At 61.7% G+C, this 14,491-nt stretch overlaps 1 protein-coding gene across 1 annotated transcript; it reads right to left on the bottom strand.

The window, feature by feature from the left end:
• Window positions 1–76: 76 nt before the first annotated feature.
• Window positions 77–13,975, bottom strand: PRMT5 (protein arginine methyltransferase 5). The gene is made up of 17 exons (XM_072029756.1): window positions 13,818–13,975; window positions 13,613–13,731; window positions 12,044–12,129; window positions 11,362–11,496; window positions 10,701–10,813; window positions 10,106–10,155; window positions 9,423–9,586; window positions 8,247–8,408; window positions 7,455–7,532; window positions 7,299–7,357; window positions 6,383–6,505; window positions 5,658–5,833; window positions 3,960–4,069; window positions 2,889–2,982; window positions 1,888–2,004; window positions 1,176–1,240; window positions 77–316 (listed from the first exon to the last, which is right to left on the bottom strand). The coding sequence occupies exons 1-17, from the start codon at window positions 13,925–13,927 to the stop codon at window positions 164–166; spliced, it is 1,914 nt and encodes a 637-aa protein (XP_071885857.1). The 5' UTR covers window positions 13,928–13,975; the 3' UTR covers window positions 77–163.
• Window positions 13,976–14,491: the final 516 nt, after the last annotated feature.

Below are 14,491 nucleotides of genomic sequence, written 5' to 3'. Positions count from 1 at the left end.
TTAAAACCCCCCAAAACCCCCCAAAAAACCCTCCCAAGACGCCCCCACCGCCCCAAGATGTCCGCCAGGAGGGGGCTTTGTTTTTCGGAGGCCGCTTTATTGGGGTGGTTTTTGGGGTCGTTGTTTTCGGCGGGCGCTTTTTTGGGGTCGGTTTTTGGGGGTCTCAGAGGCCGATGGTGTAGGAGCGCCCGGTGGGGTTGTGCAGGGCGGAGCAGGCGGGCGCGGTCACGGCCCACTCGTACCAAACTTTTTTGGGGGTGGCGCAGCGCCAAAACGCCACCGCCACCTCCTCCCCCGCCCGCACCGCCAGGGGTTGCTGTGGGGGGAGAGGGGGGGGTTACTGGGGGGGACTGGGAGGGACTGGGAGGGGATTGGTGGGGGATTGGGGGAAATGGGAGGGACTGGGAGGGACTGGGAGGGGATTGGGGGGGACTGGGAGGGGATTGGTGGGGGATTGGGGGGACTGGGGGGGACTGGGAGCTTACTGGTTTATACTGGGAGGCACTGGGATATACTGGGAGGGGACGGGGAGGTACTGGGATGTACTGGGAGGGGCTGGGATATACTGGGAGGGGACTGGGAGATACTGGGGGGGACTGGGAGGGGCTTTAGGGAGGTTCTGGGGGTGATATAGGGGGGCAATGGGGGTCTGGGGGTGGTACCGGGAGGGAACTGGGGTGTACTGGGATGTACTGGGCTGTACTGGGAGGGACCGGGAGGGGACTGGGCTGTACTGGGAGCGGTTTTAGGGAGGTTCTGAGGTCTTGTGGGGGTGATGGAGGGGGTTATGGGGTGTACTGGGGTGTACGGGGATGTACTGGGAGGGACTGGGATGTACTGGTCTGTACTGGGAGGGGACTGGGCTATACTGGGAGGGACTGGGATGGGTTTTAGGGAGGTTCTGGGGGTGATACGGGGGCTGTAGGGGGTCTGGGGGGGGTACTGGGAGGGAACTGGTCTGTACTGGTGTATACTGGTGCGTACTGGTTTGTACAGGTGTGTACTGGGAGGGACTGGGATTTACTAGGAGGAGTTTTATGGAGGTTCTGGGGAGTTCTGGGGGTGATATGGGGTCTGTAGGGGGTCTGGGGGGGGGGTACTGGGAGGGAACTGGACTATACTGGTGTATACTGGTGTGTACTGGTTTGTACTGGTGTGCACCGGGAGCCCCTCACCTTGATGGGGAAGAAGATGGGGAACCAGGAGAACATCCCCGGGGAGTGCGTCTCGGGGCGGATACCTGCGGGGACACGCCCCGTTAGGCCCCGCCCCCTGCGACCACACCCCCTTAAGCCCCGCCCCCTGAGACCCCACCCCCTTAAGCCCCACCCCCTAGAACCCCACCCCTCTAAGCCCCACCCCCATTAGGCCCCACCCCCTTTACTCCAATCCTCAATGACCCCATTGCCCATTGATGACCCTCAAGCCCCGCCCCCTTTAGCCCCCTCCCCCTTTAGGCTCCACCCCCTTAGACTCCACCCTCTTAGGCTCCGCCCCCTTGAACCACACCCCTTTAAGCCCCTCCCCCTTTAAGCCACGCCCCTTTAAGCCCCGCCCCCTTTACTCCAACCCTCCACCATTGACCCCATTGACTATCAATGACCCTCAAGCCCCACCCCTCTAGACCCCACCCCTTTAGACCCCGCCTCCCGAGACCCCACCCCCTTAAGCCCCTCCCTCTGTAGCCCCACCCCGTTAAGCCCCTCCCCCTTTAAGCCCCGCCCCTTGACCCCACCCCAACCCCAACCCTCCACCATTGATCCCATTGACCAATACCTCCAAGCCCCTCCCCCTTTGGGCCCCACCCCTTCAGGCCCCGCCCCCTGAGACCCCACCCCTTTAAGCCCCGCCCCCTTAAGCCCCGCCCCCCCAGGCCCCGCCCCTCACTGAGGGTGATGTCCCCGTAGAGCGTGGTCTCGAAGTAGCCGGCGAAGCCGTGCAGGACGGTGTTCACCTCCACGCGGAACGCCAGCCGCACGTACCGGCTGTTGTCCTGGGCGGGGTCTGTGCCAAAAAAGGGGGCGTGGTCAGCGATAGGCCACGCCCCTTTCCCCTAGGCCACGCCCCTTTTTGTATAAAAGGGGGCGGAGCCAAGGTTGGGTGGCGCCATGTGGTTGGAGCATCATTGACACTCCAGGAGGCCCCGCCCACTCGGCGTGGTCTAAAGGGGGCGTGGTCAACCCTGGGCCACGCCCCTTTCTCATAGACCACGCCCCTTTTGGTATAAAAGGGGGCGGAGCCAAGGTGGGGCGGCGCCGCATGGTTGGAGGGCGTCACATTGCCTTATTGACACTTTGAGGCCCCGCCCACTTTGTGGGTGTGGTCTAAAAAATGGGCGTGGTCACCGCTAAGCCACGCCCCCTTTTCATAGATCACGCCCCCCTTCCCCTAGGCCACGCCCCTTTTGGTATAAAAGGGGGCGGAGCCAAGGTGGGGCGGCGCCGCCCTCTCATTGTGTATCCCTGGGGCCCCGCCCACTTGTGGGCGTGGTCTAAAATACCCCCACCCAAATATGGGCATGCTCTAGGAGGCCCCGCCCACATTGTGGGCGTGTCCCCGGAGGCCACGCCCCTTTTACTATAAGGGGGAGGAGCCAAGGTAGGTGAATGGCGCCACTTCATTCATTGTCTCCCCCGAGGCCCCGCCCTTTGTGGGCGTGGTCCAGGAGCCCCTCCCCTTTATGGGCGTGGTCTACGAGCCCCTCCCATTTATGGGCGTGTCCCCCAAGGCCACGCCCCTTTTACTATAAAAGGGGGAGGAGCCAAGGTAGGTGAATGGCGCCACTTCATTCATTGTCCCCCCGAGGCCCCGCCCCTTTGTGGGCGTGGTCCAGGAGGCCCCGCCCCCTTTATGGGCGTGTCCCGCCCCCCCCAGGCCCCGCCCCTCACCAGTTTTGGGGTGCCGGAAGGAGAAGCAGGGCTGGGGGGGCGCCAGCTGGTGGAAGTTGTGCAGCCGAACCACGTACGGCATCTCGAACTGCGCCTGGGGGCACGGTGACGTCATCATGACGTCATCATGACATCATCGGACCCCGCCCTGACCCCGCCCTGACCCCATGCCCAACCCAAAACCTCAAAGACCCCCCCAAGACCCCAAAATCCCCAAAAGATCCCAAGATGCCCAAGATCCCCCATGGCCAACACAAGACCCCAAAAACCCCAAATTCCCCCCCAAAAAAACCCAAATCCACCCCCCCAAAAGACCCCCAAGACCCCAAAGAACCCCCCAAGACCCCAAAACCCCCAAAAGATCCAAAGAGCCCCAAAAGACCCCAAGACCACCCCAAGATTCCCAAGATCCCCCCATGGTCAACCCAAGACCCCAAAAACCCCAAATTCCCCCCAAAAAAAACCAAATCCACCCCCCCAAAAGACCCCTAAGACCCCCCATGGCCAACCCAAGACCCCAAAACCCCCAAAAGATCCAAAGAGCCCCAAAAGACCCCAAATCTCCCCTAAAGACCCCAAATCACCCCCAAAAGACCCCAAATCCCCCCCCAAAAGACCCCCAAAATGAGCTCCCAAAGACCCCAAATGATCCCCAAAGATCCCCCAGGACCCCAAATGACCCCAAATCCCCCCTAAAGCCCCCAAATGACCCCAAACCCCCTCCCAGGACCCCAACGACCCTCCAAGACCTCCCCCAGACCCCAAATCCCCCCCAAATGACCCCAAATCCCCCCCCAAAGACCCTGTAAAGACCCCCAAGACTCCCCATGACCACCCCAAGACCCCAAATGACCCCCAAAGACCCCAAATCCCCTCCCAAGACCCCAAATGACCCCAAAACCCCCCCAAAAGACCCTGTATAGACCCCAAAGACTCCCATGACCACCCAAAGACCCCAAAGGACCCCAACCCCCCCCCCCAAATGAACCCCAAAGACCCCAAATCCCCCCCGGACCACCCCAAGACGCCACAAAGACCCCAAATTCCCCCGAAATGACCCCAATCCCGTACCTCGGGGTCGCGGTCGCGCTCTCGGCAGGCGCGCACCTCGTTGTAGAGCTTGGAGGAGGAGAGCGGGGCCAGGAAGGAGGTGTAGGAGCAGGGGATGCTCACGCCCCCCTCTGTGCCCCAAAAACACCCAGTTACGCCCCAAAAAACGGACCCCAACCCCACAGACAGGCACCGAACAAAATGGCCCCGAATCGCGGCGCTATAGACCCAAAATCCCAAATCCCGGCAAATTGACCCCAAAACACAGCCCCATTGACCCCCAAACCCACACCACGATCCCAAAACCCACCCCAAAACCCAAAAACCCAGCCCAAAATCCCAAACAGCCAGTTTTACACCCCAAAAATCCAGCCCAAACCCAACGGCCTCAAAATGCTCACATCCTGTCCTTATAGACCCAAAATCCCAAATCCCGGCAAATTGACCCCAAAACACAGCCCCACAACCCACCCCACAATCCCCAAACAAACCCCATGACCCAAAAACCCACCCCATGACCCCAAAAACACGCCATTACGCCCCAAAAAACGGACCCCAACCCCAAAAACAGGCACCCAACCCATCCACATTGACCCCAACACCCCAAACCCGCCCCCATTGACCCCAAACCCGTCCCCATTGACCCCAAAACCCCCAAACCTGTCCCTACTGGCCCCAAACCTGCCCCTATTGATTCCAAAACCTGTCTCTATTGACCCCAACTCCCCCAAACTTGACCCTATTGACCCCAAACCCGTCCCTATTGACCCCATTGACCCGAAACCTGCCCCTATTGACCCCAAACCTGCTCCTTTTGACCCCAAACCTGCCCCTATTGACCCCAACACCCCAAAACTTATCCCCATTGACACCAGACCCATCCTCAATGACCCCAAACCCATCCCTATTGACCCCAAACCCACCCCTAATGACCCCAAACCCGTCGCTATTGACCCCAACTCCCCCAAACCCATCCCCATTGACCCCAAACCCATCCCTATTGACCCCAAAACCCCCAAACCTGTCCCTATTGACCCCAAACCCATTCCTATTGACCCCAACACCCCCAAACTTGACCCTATTGACCCCAAACCCGCCCCTATTGACCCCAAACTTGTCCCTATTGACCCCAAAACCCCCAAAACCCATCCCCATTGACCCCAAACCCGCCCCTATTGACCCCAAACCCGTCCCTATTGACCCCAAACCCGTCCCCATTGACCCCAACTCCCCCAAACCCATCCCCATTGACCCCAAACCCGTCCCCATTGACCCCAAACCCGTCCCCATTGACCCCAAACCCGTCCCCATTGACCCCAAAATCTGTTTCTATTGACCCCAAACCCATTCCTATTGACCCCAGCTCCCCCAAACTTGACCCTATTGACCCCAAACCCATCCCTATTAACCCCAAACCCATCCCCACTGACCCCAACTCCCCGAAACCCATCCCTATTGACCCCAAACCTGTCCCTATTGACCCCAAACCCATCCTCAATGACCCCAAACCCATTCCTATTGACCCCAAACCCAACCCCATTGACCCCAAACCCCCCAAAACCCATCCCTATTGACCCCAAACCCGCCCCTATTGACCCCAAACCCGTCCCCATTGACCCCAAACCCGCCCCTATTGACCCCATTGACCCCAAACCCATCCCTATTGACCCCAAACCCGTCCCTATTGACCCCAAACCCCCTCCCCGTCCCCCCCCCCACCTTTGAGGCAGGGCTGGGCCCCGTCGAGGCACTCTGGGGACAGCTCGTTGTCCCCGAAGGAGCCGAGCAGCTCGGACACCAGCAGGTCGGCGGCCTCGGGCGCCCGCCACTCGCGCATGTCCCGCGGCACCACCGTCACCTGCGCCCCCCACTCCTCGTACTGCCAGCTCTCCAGCCTGCCAAAAGGGGGGCGGGGTCAGGGGCGGGGCTACGGGGAGGGGGCGGGGCTATGGGGTGGGGGGCGGGGCCAGGGGAGGGGCTATGGGGCGGTGGGAGGGGGCTATGGGGGAAGGGAGTGGGGTTATGGGGTCAAGAATGGGGTTAGGGGGTGGGGCTATGGGGCAGAGGGAGGGGCTACAGGGAAAGGGGCGGGGTCAGGGGCGGGGACATGGGGTGGGGGCGGGGCTATGGGGCGGTGTGGGGTCTCTATGGGGCAGTTATGGGGTGGTTATGGGGCGGTTATGGGGCGGTTATGGGGCGCTATGGGATGTTAATGGGGTCGCTATGGGATATTTATGGTCTGGTTATGGGGCAGTTATGGGATCGTTATGGGGCAGTTATGGGGCGGTTATGGGGTCGCTATGGGGTTGCTACGGGGTGGTTATGGGGCGGTTATGGGATGTTAATGGGATGTTTATGGGATGGTTACGTGATGCTTATGGGGCAGTTATGGGGTGGTTATAGGGCAGTTATGGGGTGTCTATGGGGCGCTGTGGGGCGCTCACGTGACGACGGCGTTGGGGTTCTTCTCCACGGCGTAGACGCGCACTCTCCGTGCCGCCTGGCGCGCTGCCCGCAGGGTGGCGTTCACCAGGGGCCCCCGCCCCGCGCCCAGCACCAGCACCACCCTGTGGGGCGGGGGTCAGACCCACAGCGACCCACACAGACCCATAGGGACCCCATAGAGACCCATAGAGACCCATAGAGACCCCATAGGGACCCCATAGAGACCCATAGAGACCCATAGAGCCCCATAGAGACCCATAGATACCTTATAGAGCCCTACAATGACCCATAAACACCCTATAGATACCCCATAGAGACCCACAGCGACCCATAGAGCCCCATAAACACCCCATAAATACCCCATAGTGCCCCATAGAGCCCCGCAGATACCCCACAGCACCCCATAGACACCCCATAGAGCCCCATAGGTACCCATACAGCCCAACGGCCGCCCCATAGCAACCCCATAGAGCCCCATAGCACCCCATAGATGCCCCACAGACACCCCATAATGCCCCATAGAGCCCCATAGACACCCCATAGATACCCCAGAGCACCCCGTAGCACCCCACAGTGCCCTATAGATACCCCTTAGCACCCTATAGTGCCCCATAAACACCCCATAGTGCCCCACATCACCCCATAGATACCCCATAGCGCCCCATAAACACTCCAAAGTGCCCCATAGCGCCCCATTGCACCCCATAGATACCCCATAGGCACCCCATAGAGCCCCACAGCCACCCCACAACACCCCATAGTGCCCCATAGACACCCCACATTGCCCCAGAGATACCCCACAGCACCCCACATCACCCCATAGTGCCCCATAGACACCCCATAGTGCCCCACATCACCCCATAGATACCCCATAGCCACCCCACAGCGCCCCACAGCGCCCCACAGGGCACTCACTGCACGTTGCTGTCCTTCTCCTCCTCGGGCACGCGGTCGAGCAAACACTTATAGATGGCCTAGAAAAGGGGGCGTGGCCAATTAGGGGGCGTGGCCACACGTGGCCCCGCCCCCTCTGCACGAAGCCCCGCCCCCCAGGCCCCAAGCCCCGCCCACCTGCTGGTACTGGGAGTATTTGATTGGGTCCTTCTCGAACACCTCGTAGGTCTGCGACTCCAGGTTGTCCATCAGGGGCTGCCGGGGGGCGGGGCCAGCGGGGGACACGCCCCCTCAGCACGAAGCCACGCCCCCCTCTCGCTAAACCACGCCCCCTCCCTCCTTAAGCCACGCCCCCTCCTTAAGCCACGCCCCCTCCTTTGTTCCCCATTCATTCCCTATGGGAATCAATGGGCACAGGCCCCGCCCACCAAGGCCCCGCCCACCCCAAGCCACGCCCTCTGATTGGCCACACCCCTTAGATCAAACCACGCCCCCTTAGGCTAAGTCACGCCCCCTTTGGCCAAGCCACGCCCCTTTTTTCCACCCACCCCCTGCCTTTCTCCCTTTCCCCTCCCTGCCCCGCCCCTTTTTGGGTTAGCCACGCCCCCTTTGGGGTTAGCCACGCCCCCTTGACCAAACCACGCCCCCTTTTGACCAGACCACGCCCCCTTTTCCCAAACCACGCCCCCCCTTTCTCCCCCTCCCCCCACCCCTTCACCTTTTTGGCTTAGCCCCGCCTCCTTCCTATTAGCCACGCCCCCTTCAGCTTGACCACGCCCCCTTGTGTTAGCCACGCCCCCTTTTATCAAACCACGCCCCCTTTGGCCAAACCACGCCCCCTTTCCCCCCCCCTTTCCCTACCCCCACCCCTCCCCATTACCCCCACCCCCTTCCCCTTAACCCCACCCCCTTCCCTTTAGCCCCGCCCCTTTCCCCTTGGCCCCGCCCCCTCCCCGTGGCCCCGCCCACCTGCAGGGGGGACTGCAGGTAGTCCTCGTAGCCGCGCGCGAAGAGCTCGTAGGCGGAGGGGGGGGGCCGGCTCTGCCCCAGGTGCTCCAGGTACTGCAGGTAGGCCCCCAGCGGCTTCCCCCCGTGGTGGGGGGCGCCCCACAGCACCACCTGCACCTCCAGCTGGGGGGCGGGGGGGTCAGACCCATAGCGGGACCCACAGAGCCAGGGTCTGCCCCACAGAGCCCGTAACAGGAGCCAGAGACCCATAGCCTGCCCCATAGAACCAGGACCAGGACCCATAGATCTGATATTGGGACCCATAGATGTGGGGCTGGGACCCATAGGGCCATGGCTGGACCCATAGAGCCCATAATGGGATCCCTAGACCCATAGCCTGCCCCATAGAACCGGGACCAGGACCCATAAACCCACAGCCTGCCCCACAGATTTGAGGTTGAGACCCATAGAACCAATGCCAAGACCCATAGACCCATGGCCTGCCCCATAGATGTGGGGCTGCGACCCATAGAGCCCATAGCGGGACCCATAGAGCCATGACCTGCCCCATAGATGTGGGGCTGGGACTCCTAAATCTCTTATTCTGCCCCATAGAACCATGCCCTGCCCCATAGATCTGGGGCCGGGACCCACAGATTCTCCCCCAGCCCCACAACTGCCCCACAACCCCCCTCCCAGCCCCATAACCACCCCAGAAGCCCCCCATTATACCCCAAAACCTCCCCCATGACCCCAAATAACCCCTCATAACCCCCATATAACCCCCCATACTGACCCCAGAACCCCCCAAAAAGCCCCAAAATCGCCGTTTTTGGCCCCAAACCTTGAGCAGGCGGCCGAGCAGGCGCTGGTGCGGGCGGGAGAGGACGGGGAAGCCCCCCCAGGACCCCAAATAACCCCCCAAAACCCCCCCATAACCCCCTATAGCCCCCCATATCTCCCCTTTCCCAGCCCCATAACCACCCCAAATGCCCCAAAATCGCCGTTTTTCCCCCCAAACCTTGAGCAGGCGGCCGAGCAGGCGCTGGTGTGGGCGGGAGAGGACGGGGAAGCCCCCCCAGGACCCCAAATAACCCCCCAAAATCCCCTATAACCCCCTATAACCCCCCATAATGACCCCATATGGACCCTATAACCCCCCCAAATGCCCCAAAATCGCTGTTTTTCGCCCCAAACCTTGAGCAGGCGGCCGAGCAGGCGCTGGTGCGGGCGGGAGAGGACGGGGAAGCCCCTCTTGTTGGTGAGGAAGAGGCTGGTGGGCAGCAGGGCCGCCCGCAGGGGCTCCCCCAGCCAGCGCTCCAGCGCCGCCCCCGACGGCAGGTCCGGGCCCACCTCCAGCGCTGGGGGGGGGCGGGGACAGTCAGGCCACGCCCCCTTCGTTAAGCCACGCCCCCTTCGAGAGGCCACGCCCCTTTATTAAGCCACGCCCCCCTGGTTTGGCCCCACCCCCCCTTGACACCCCCCTATGGTTCCCCTATGGGACCCATTTAAAGGCTTAGGCCACGCCCCCTCAGTTAGGCCACACCCCCTTCATGAAGCCACGCCCCTTATGGCTAGACCACGCCCACTAAGTTAAGCCACGCCCCCCTGGTTTGGCCCCACCCCCCCTAATGCCCCCCTATGGGACCCATTTAAAGGCTTAGGCCACGCCCCCTGGGATTGGCCACACCTCCTTCATTAAGCCACGCCCCTTTTATAAGCCACGCCCCCCCTTGGTTTAGCCCCGCCCCCTCTGATACCCCCATGTGGTTCCCCAAGGCTTAAGCCCCGCCCCCTTCCTGAAGCCACGCCCCCTCCCGGTGAAGCCCCGCCCCCTTCCCGGTGAGGCCCCGCCCCCCTTAGGCCCCGCCCCCACTCACCGACGCCCACCCGCTTGTTGTAGTCGCAGAGGGTGCGGAAGTTGTGCCACCTGCCGGACCCAAAATCCCCGTTTTTAGACCCAAAATGAGCCCAAAACCTCCTCTTCTCGCCCCAATGATTTCCCTCAGCCCCCAAAATCCCACGGTTTTGGCCCAAAACCCTCCTTCTTACCCCCAATTTCACAGTTTTGACCCAAAACCCAGGTTTTTGACCCAAAAATGCCACTTTTTGACCCAAAAATCCCCCTCTCGACCCCCAAATCCCCCTTTTGACCCTAAATTTCCCTTTTTGAGACCTTTTTTACCCCCAAATCCCTCCCTTCTAACCCCAAAACCCTGCTCTCTGACCCCAAATCCCCTTTTCCCCCCACAATCCCACTTTTTCCCCAAAAACCCCCATTTTTCCCCCAAATCCCCATTTTTCACCCCAAAACCCACCCAGCCCTCCCTTCTCCCCCTCCTCCCCCTGATTCCGGCCCCCAAATCCCCACTTTTCACCCCAAAACCCTCCCAGTCTCTCCCAGCACCCCTTCCAGCCCCCTCCCGGTATATCCCAGTCCCCTCCCAGTATATCCCAGTATATCCCAGTGCCCACCAGTGCCAGGTGCGCTCCTCGGCCGCCCCCTCCTCCCCGGCCCCGGTGGGGTCGTTCTCGATGACGTCATCGCGCGAGTCCTCAGGGGCCACCAGCGGCACCCGCACCCAGAACTGCCCCAGTACGGACCAGTAAGGACCAGTACGGACCAGTAACAGCCCCCCCCCGCCTCCCTCAGCCCTCCCAGTACAGCCCAGTGCCCTCCCAGTACATCCCAGTGCCTCCCCAGGGCCCCTCAGCCCCCTTCCAGTGCTCCCAGTAGCGACCAGGCCCCTCCCAGTGTCCCCCAGTTCCCTCCCAGTGCCCCCATTTCCCCTCTCACTATATCCCAGTCCCTCCCAGTACCTCCCAGTACACCCCAATCCCCCCAAAACTCCCCAAAACCCCCCAATAATCCCCTATAACACCCCAATACCCACCCTATAAGCCCTCCCAGTGCCTCCCAGTATATCCCAGGCCCTCCCAGTATATCCCAGTATCTCCCAATCCCCTCCCAGTACACCCCAGTCCCCTCCCAATCCCCCCCAGACCCCCAATAACCCCTTATATACCCCCCATTAACTGCTATAACCCCCCCATACCTGCCCCATACCCCCTCCCAGTGCCCCCCGGCCCCGTCCCAGTGCTCCCAGTCCCCCTCCCAGTCCCTCCCAGTGCTCACGGCGGCGCTGTGGTGCCCGCTGTGCAGGTGCGCGCTGAGCACCCGGGCCAGGTTGGGGCTGTGGGCGCCGCGCAGGGGCAGCAGGAAGGCCGGCAGCCCCAGGTAGGCCCCGAAATCCAGCTCCTGCAGCATGGCCTGGGGGGCGGGGCTTAGCTGGGCGGGGCCCAAGGGGGCGGGGCCTAACTGGGTGGGGCCTGGGGGCGGGGCTTAACTGGGCGGGGCAAGGGGAGGGGTCTGAGGGGGAGGGCAGGGGGGTGGGGTGGGTTGGAGGGGGGGTGGGCGGGGCTTAAAGGGGGCGTGGCCAGAGTGGGAGGGGCTTAGGGTGGTGGTTTGGGGTGGGGCTTAAGTGGGTGGGGTCTGGTGGGCGGGGCTTAAGGGGGCGGGGCTTCAGGGGTGGGGTTTTGGTGGGAGGGGCTCAGTGGGGGCAATGGGGGTCTGAAAGGGGGCGTGGCTTATGGAAGTGGGCGGGGCTTAGGTGGGTAGGGATGTTCTTGGGGGCGTGGCTTCAATAAGGGGGCGTGGCCTCGCGTTGGGGGCGGGGCTTGAGGCTCAATGCGAAGTCATGGGGGGTCGGGTGGGAGGGGGCGTGGCTTGATGCAGAGTGGGCGTGGCTTGCAGAGGGTGGGCGGGGCTTGTAGGGGAGGGGGCGTGGCTTGCAAATGAGGGGGCGTGGCCAGCTCACCGCCTCGGAGTTCCTGCGCACGTGCTCCAGGGGGGAGTCGGGGCGGATCCATGGCGACAGGCGGCCCACGATCAGCGTCGTCCAGTCTGGGGGGGACGGGGGGGTCCTAAAGGGGTCCTAAAGACCCCACAGACCCCCTACAGCCCCCCCAAATCCCCTGGAGACCCCCTATAGCCCCCTATATCCCCTCGAAGTCCCATACAGACCCCCAATAGTCCCCCTAAATCCCCCCTGTGGCCCCTCTAAATCCCCTATAGCCCCCCATACCCCCTCCCCAGCTCCTATAGCCCCCCCAAATCCCCTAGAGACCCCCCATACCCCCCCTAAATCCCATCTAAATCCCCTATAGCCCCCCATACACCCCCTATAGCCCCCCCAAATCCCCTAGAGCCCCTCTAAACCTCCCACAGACCCCCTACACAGTCTCTATATCGCCCCTAAACCCCCTACAGCCCCTCTAAATTCCCTATGGACCCCCTATACCCCCCCAAATCCCCTACAGACCCCTTATATCCACCCTACAGCCCCCCCTATATCCCCCCATACCCCCCCAAATCCAATATAGCTCCCTTATACCCCCTCATACAGCCCCTATATCCCCCCAAATCCCATATAGACCCCCTATAGACCTTCCATATCCCCTCCTCAGCCCCCCATAGCCCTTCTAAATCCCTTATATACACCCTACAGACCCCCTATATCCCTCCATACCCCCCCAAATCCCCTACAGCCCCTCTATACCCCCCCCAAATCCCCTATAGCCCCCTTATATCCCCTTTAAGACCCCTATAGACCCCCTATACCGCCCCAAATCCCCTATAGTCCCCTTATACCCCCCCCAAATCCCCTTAAGCCCCCTTATATCCCCTCATACACCCCTCTAAATCCCCTACAGACCCCCAAAATCCCCTTTAAGCCCCCTATAACCCCCTTATATCCCCTTTAAGACTCCTATAGCCCCTATAAATCCCCTATAACCCCCTCATGTCCCCTTTAAAATCCCTGCAACCCCCTTATATCCCCTTTAAGACCCCTTATATCCCCTCTAAATCCCCTATAGCCCCCCCTATACTCCCCCAAATCCCCTTCAGCCCCCTTATATCCCCTTTAAGCCCCCTTATATCCCCTCTAAATCCCCTATTACCCCTTTATATCCCCTTTAAATCCCCTATAGCCCCCTTATAGCCCCTTTAAAATCCCTTTAGCCCCCTTATAGCCCCTTTAAGTCCCCTTATATCCCCCCCAAATCCCCTACAGACCCCCCAGATCCCCTATAGCCCCCTTATATCCACTTTAAGCCCCCTATATCCCCTCATACACCCCTCTAAATCCCCTACAGACCCCCCAAATCCCCTTTTAGCCCCTTATATCCCCTCTAAATCCCCTAAAGCCCCCTTATATCCCCCTAAAGCCCCCTATAACTCCCTTAAACCCCCTTATATTCCCTTTAAATCCCCCATAACCCCCCTATATCCCCTTTAAAATCCCTTAAGCCCCCTTATAGCCCCTTTAAGACCCCTATAGCCCCTCTAAACTCTCTATAACCCCCCTATCCCCCTCCCCACTCACCCCTGCCGTTGAGCAGCAGATCCGATCGCGTCTGCGGCCCGGGCCTGTCCCTGGCGGGGCTGAGCCCGAACTCGCGGCGGTGCCGGGGGTGGAAAAGCGGCGCCGCCAGGAAATCAAACCTAAAAAAACGAGGGGTCAAAGGTCAAAGGGCAGCGGAAACCCCACCCCCAGGGTCACCACCCAGGGGTTTCAGGGCTCCGCTCACCCCTGCCGGGCCACGGCCCCCAGCGCCGCCGCCACCTCGGGCACGCAGCCGAGCTCCCGGCCGCTGGACACCCGAGCGGCGCCCGCAGCCCCCGGGCCGCCCGCCGCCATCTTGCCGCCCCTCCGCCTCGCCTCAGGAGCCGCTTCCGGCCGCCAAAGCCGCGGCGGCCAATGGGGAGGGAGAAAAGGCGCAGAGCCCGCCCCCTCGGCCAATGGGGGAGCGGGGACGGGTGTCAATCAAGGAGTTGGGCGGGAAAAGAGGGCCCGCCCTTATTGGACTGTGAGCCAATCGGTGTGCGGCCTCGGCTGTCAATCAAACGGCTGAGGGGAGGTCCCGCCCTCGTTGGGTGCTGAGCCAATCCCTGCGCGGAGACGCCTGTCAGTCAAGGGTGAGGGCGGGAAGCTAAGTCCCGCCTTCATTAGGCTTTAAGCCAATGGCTGTGCAGCCTCGGCTGTCAATCAAACGCCTGAGGGGGGCTGAGGGGAGGCCCCGCCCTCACTGGGGTGTTGGCCAATGGCTGCGCGCCCCGCGCTGTCAATCAAACCCCTTAACCAATCACCAATTGTCCACGCCTGTCAATCACCCCCCGCAGACCCCTCCCACCCACCCAATCCCCGCCCACCTCCCGCTGCCAATCACCGAGGCCACGCCCCTCCCACCCCCCATTCCAACCA

The sequence above is a fragment of the Anas platyrhynchos genome, chromosome 31, assembly GCF_047663525.1.
Source record: "Anas platyrhynchos isolate ZD024472 breed Pekin duck chromosome 31, IASCAAS_PekinDuck_T2T, whole genome shotgun sequence".
Classification (NCBI taxonomy): Eukaryota; Metazoa; Chordata; class Aves; order Anseriformes; family Anatidae; genus Anas; species Anas platyrhynchos.
The sequence above is the reverse complement of the archived record's forward strand: the minus strand, read 5'-3'. Positions and strand labels throughout refer to the sequence as shown.

Bases quoted from the DNA above. Each gene is read 5' to 3' on its own strand.
- PRMT5 (XM_072029756.1), bottom strand. From the start codon at position 13,927: ATGGCGGCGGGCGGCCCGGGGGCTGCGGGCGCCGCTCGGGTGTCCAGC. The intron at 4,070-5,657 runs GTGGGGGGGGGG...TTTGGGGCACAG, and splicing joins GGCCCAGCCCTGCCTCAAAG to AGGGGGGCGTGAGCATCCCC. The intron at 1,241-1,887 runs GTGAGGGGCGGG...GTGTCCCCGCAG, and splicing joins CTACGGGGACATCACCCTCA to GTATCCGCCCCGAGACGCAC.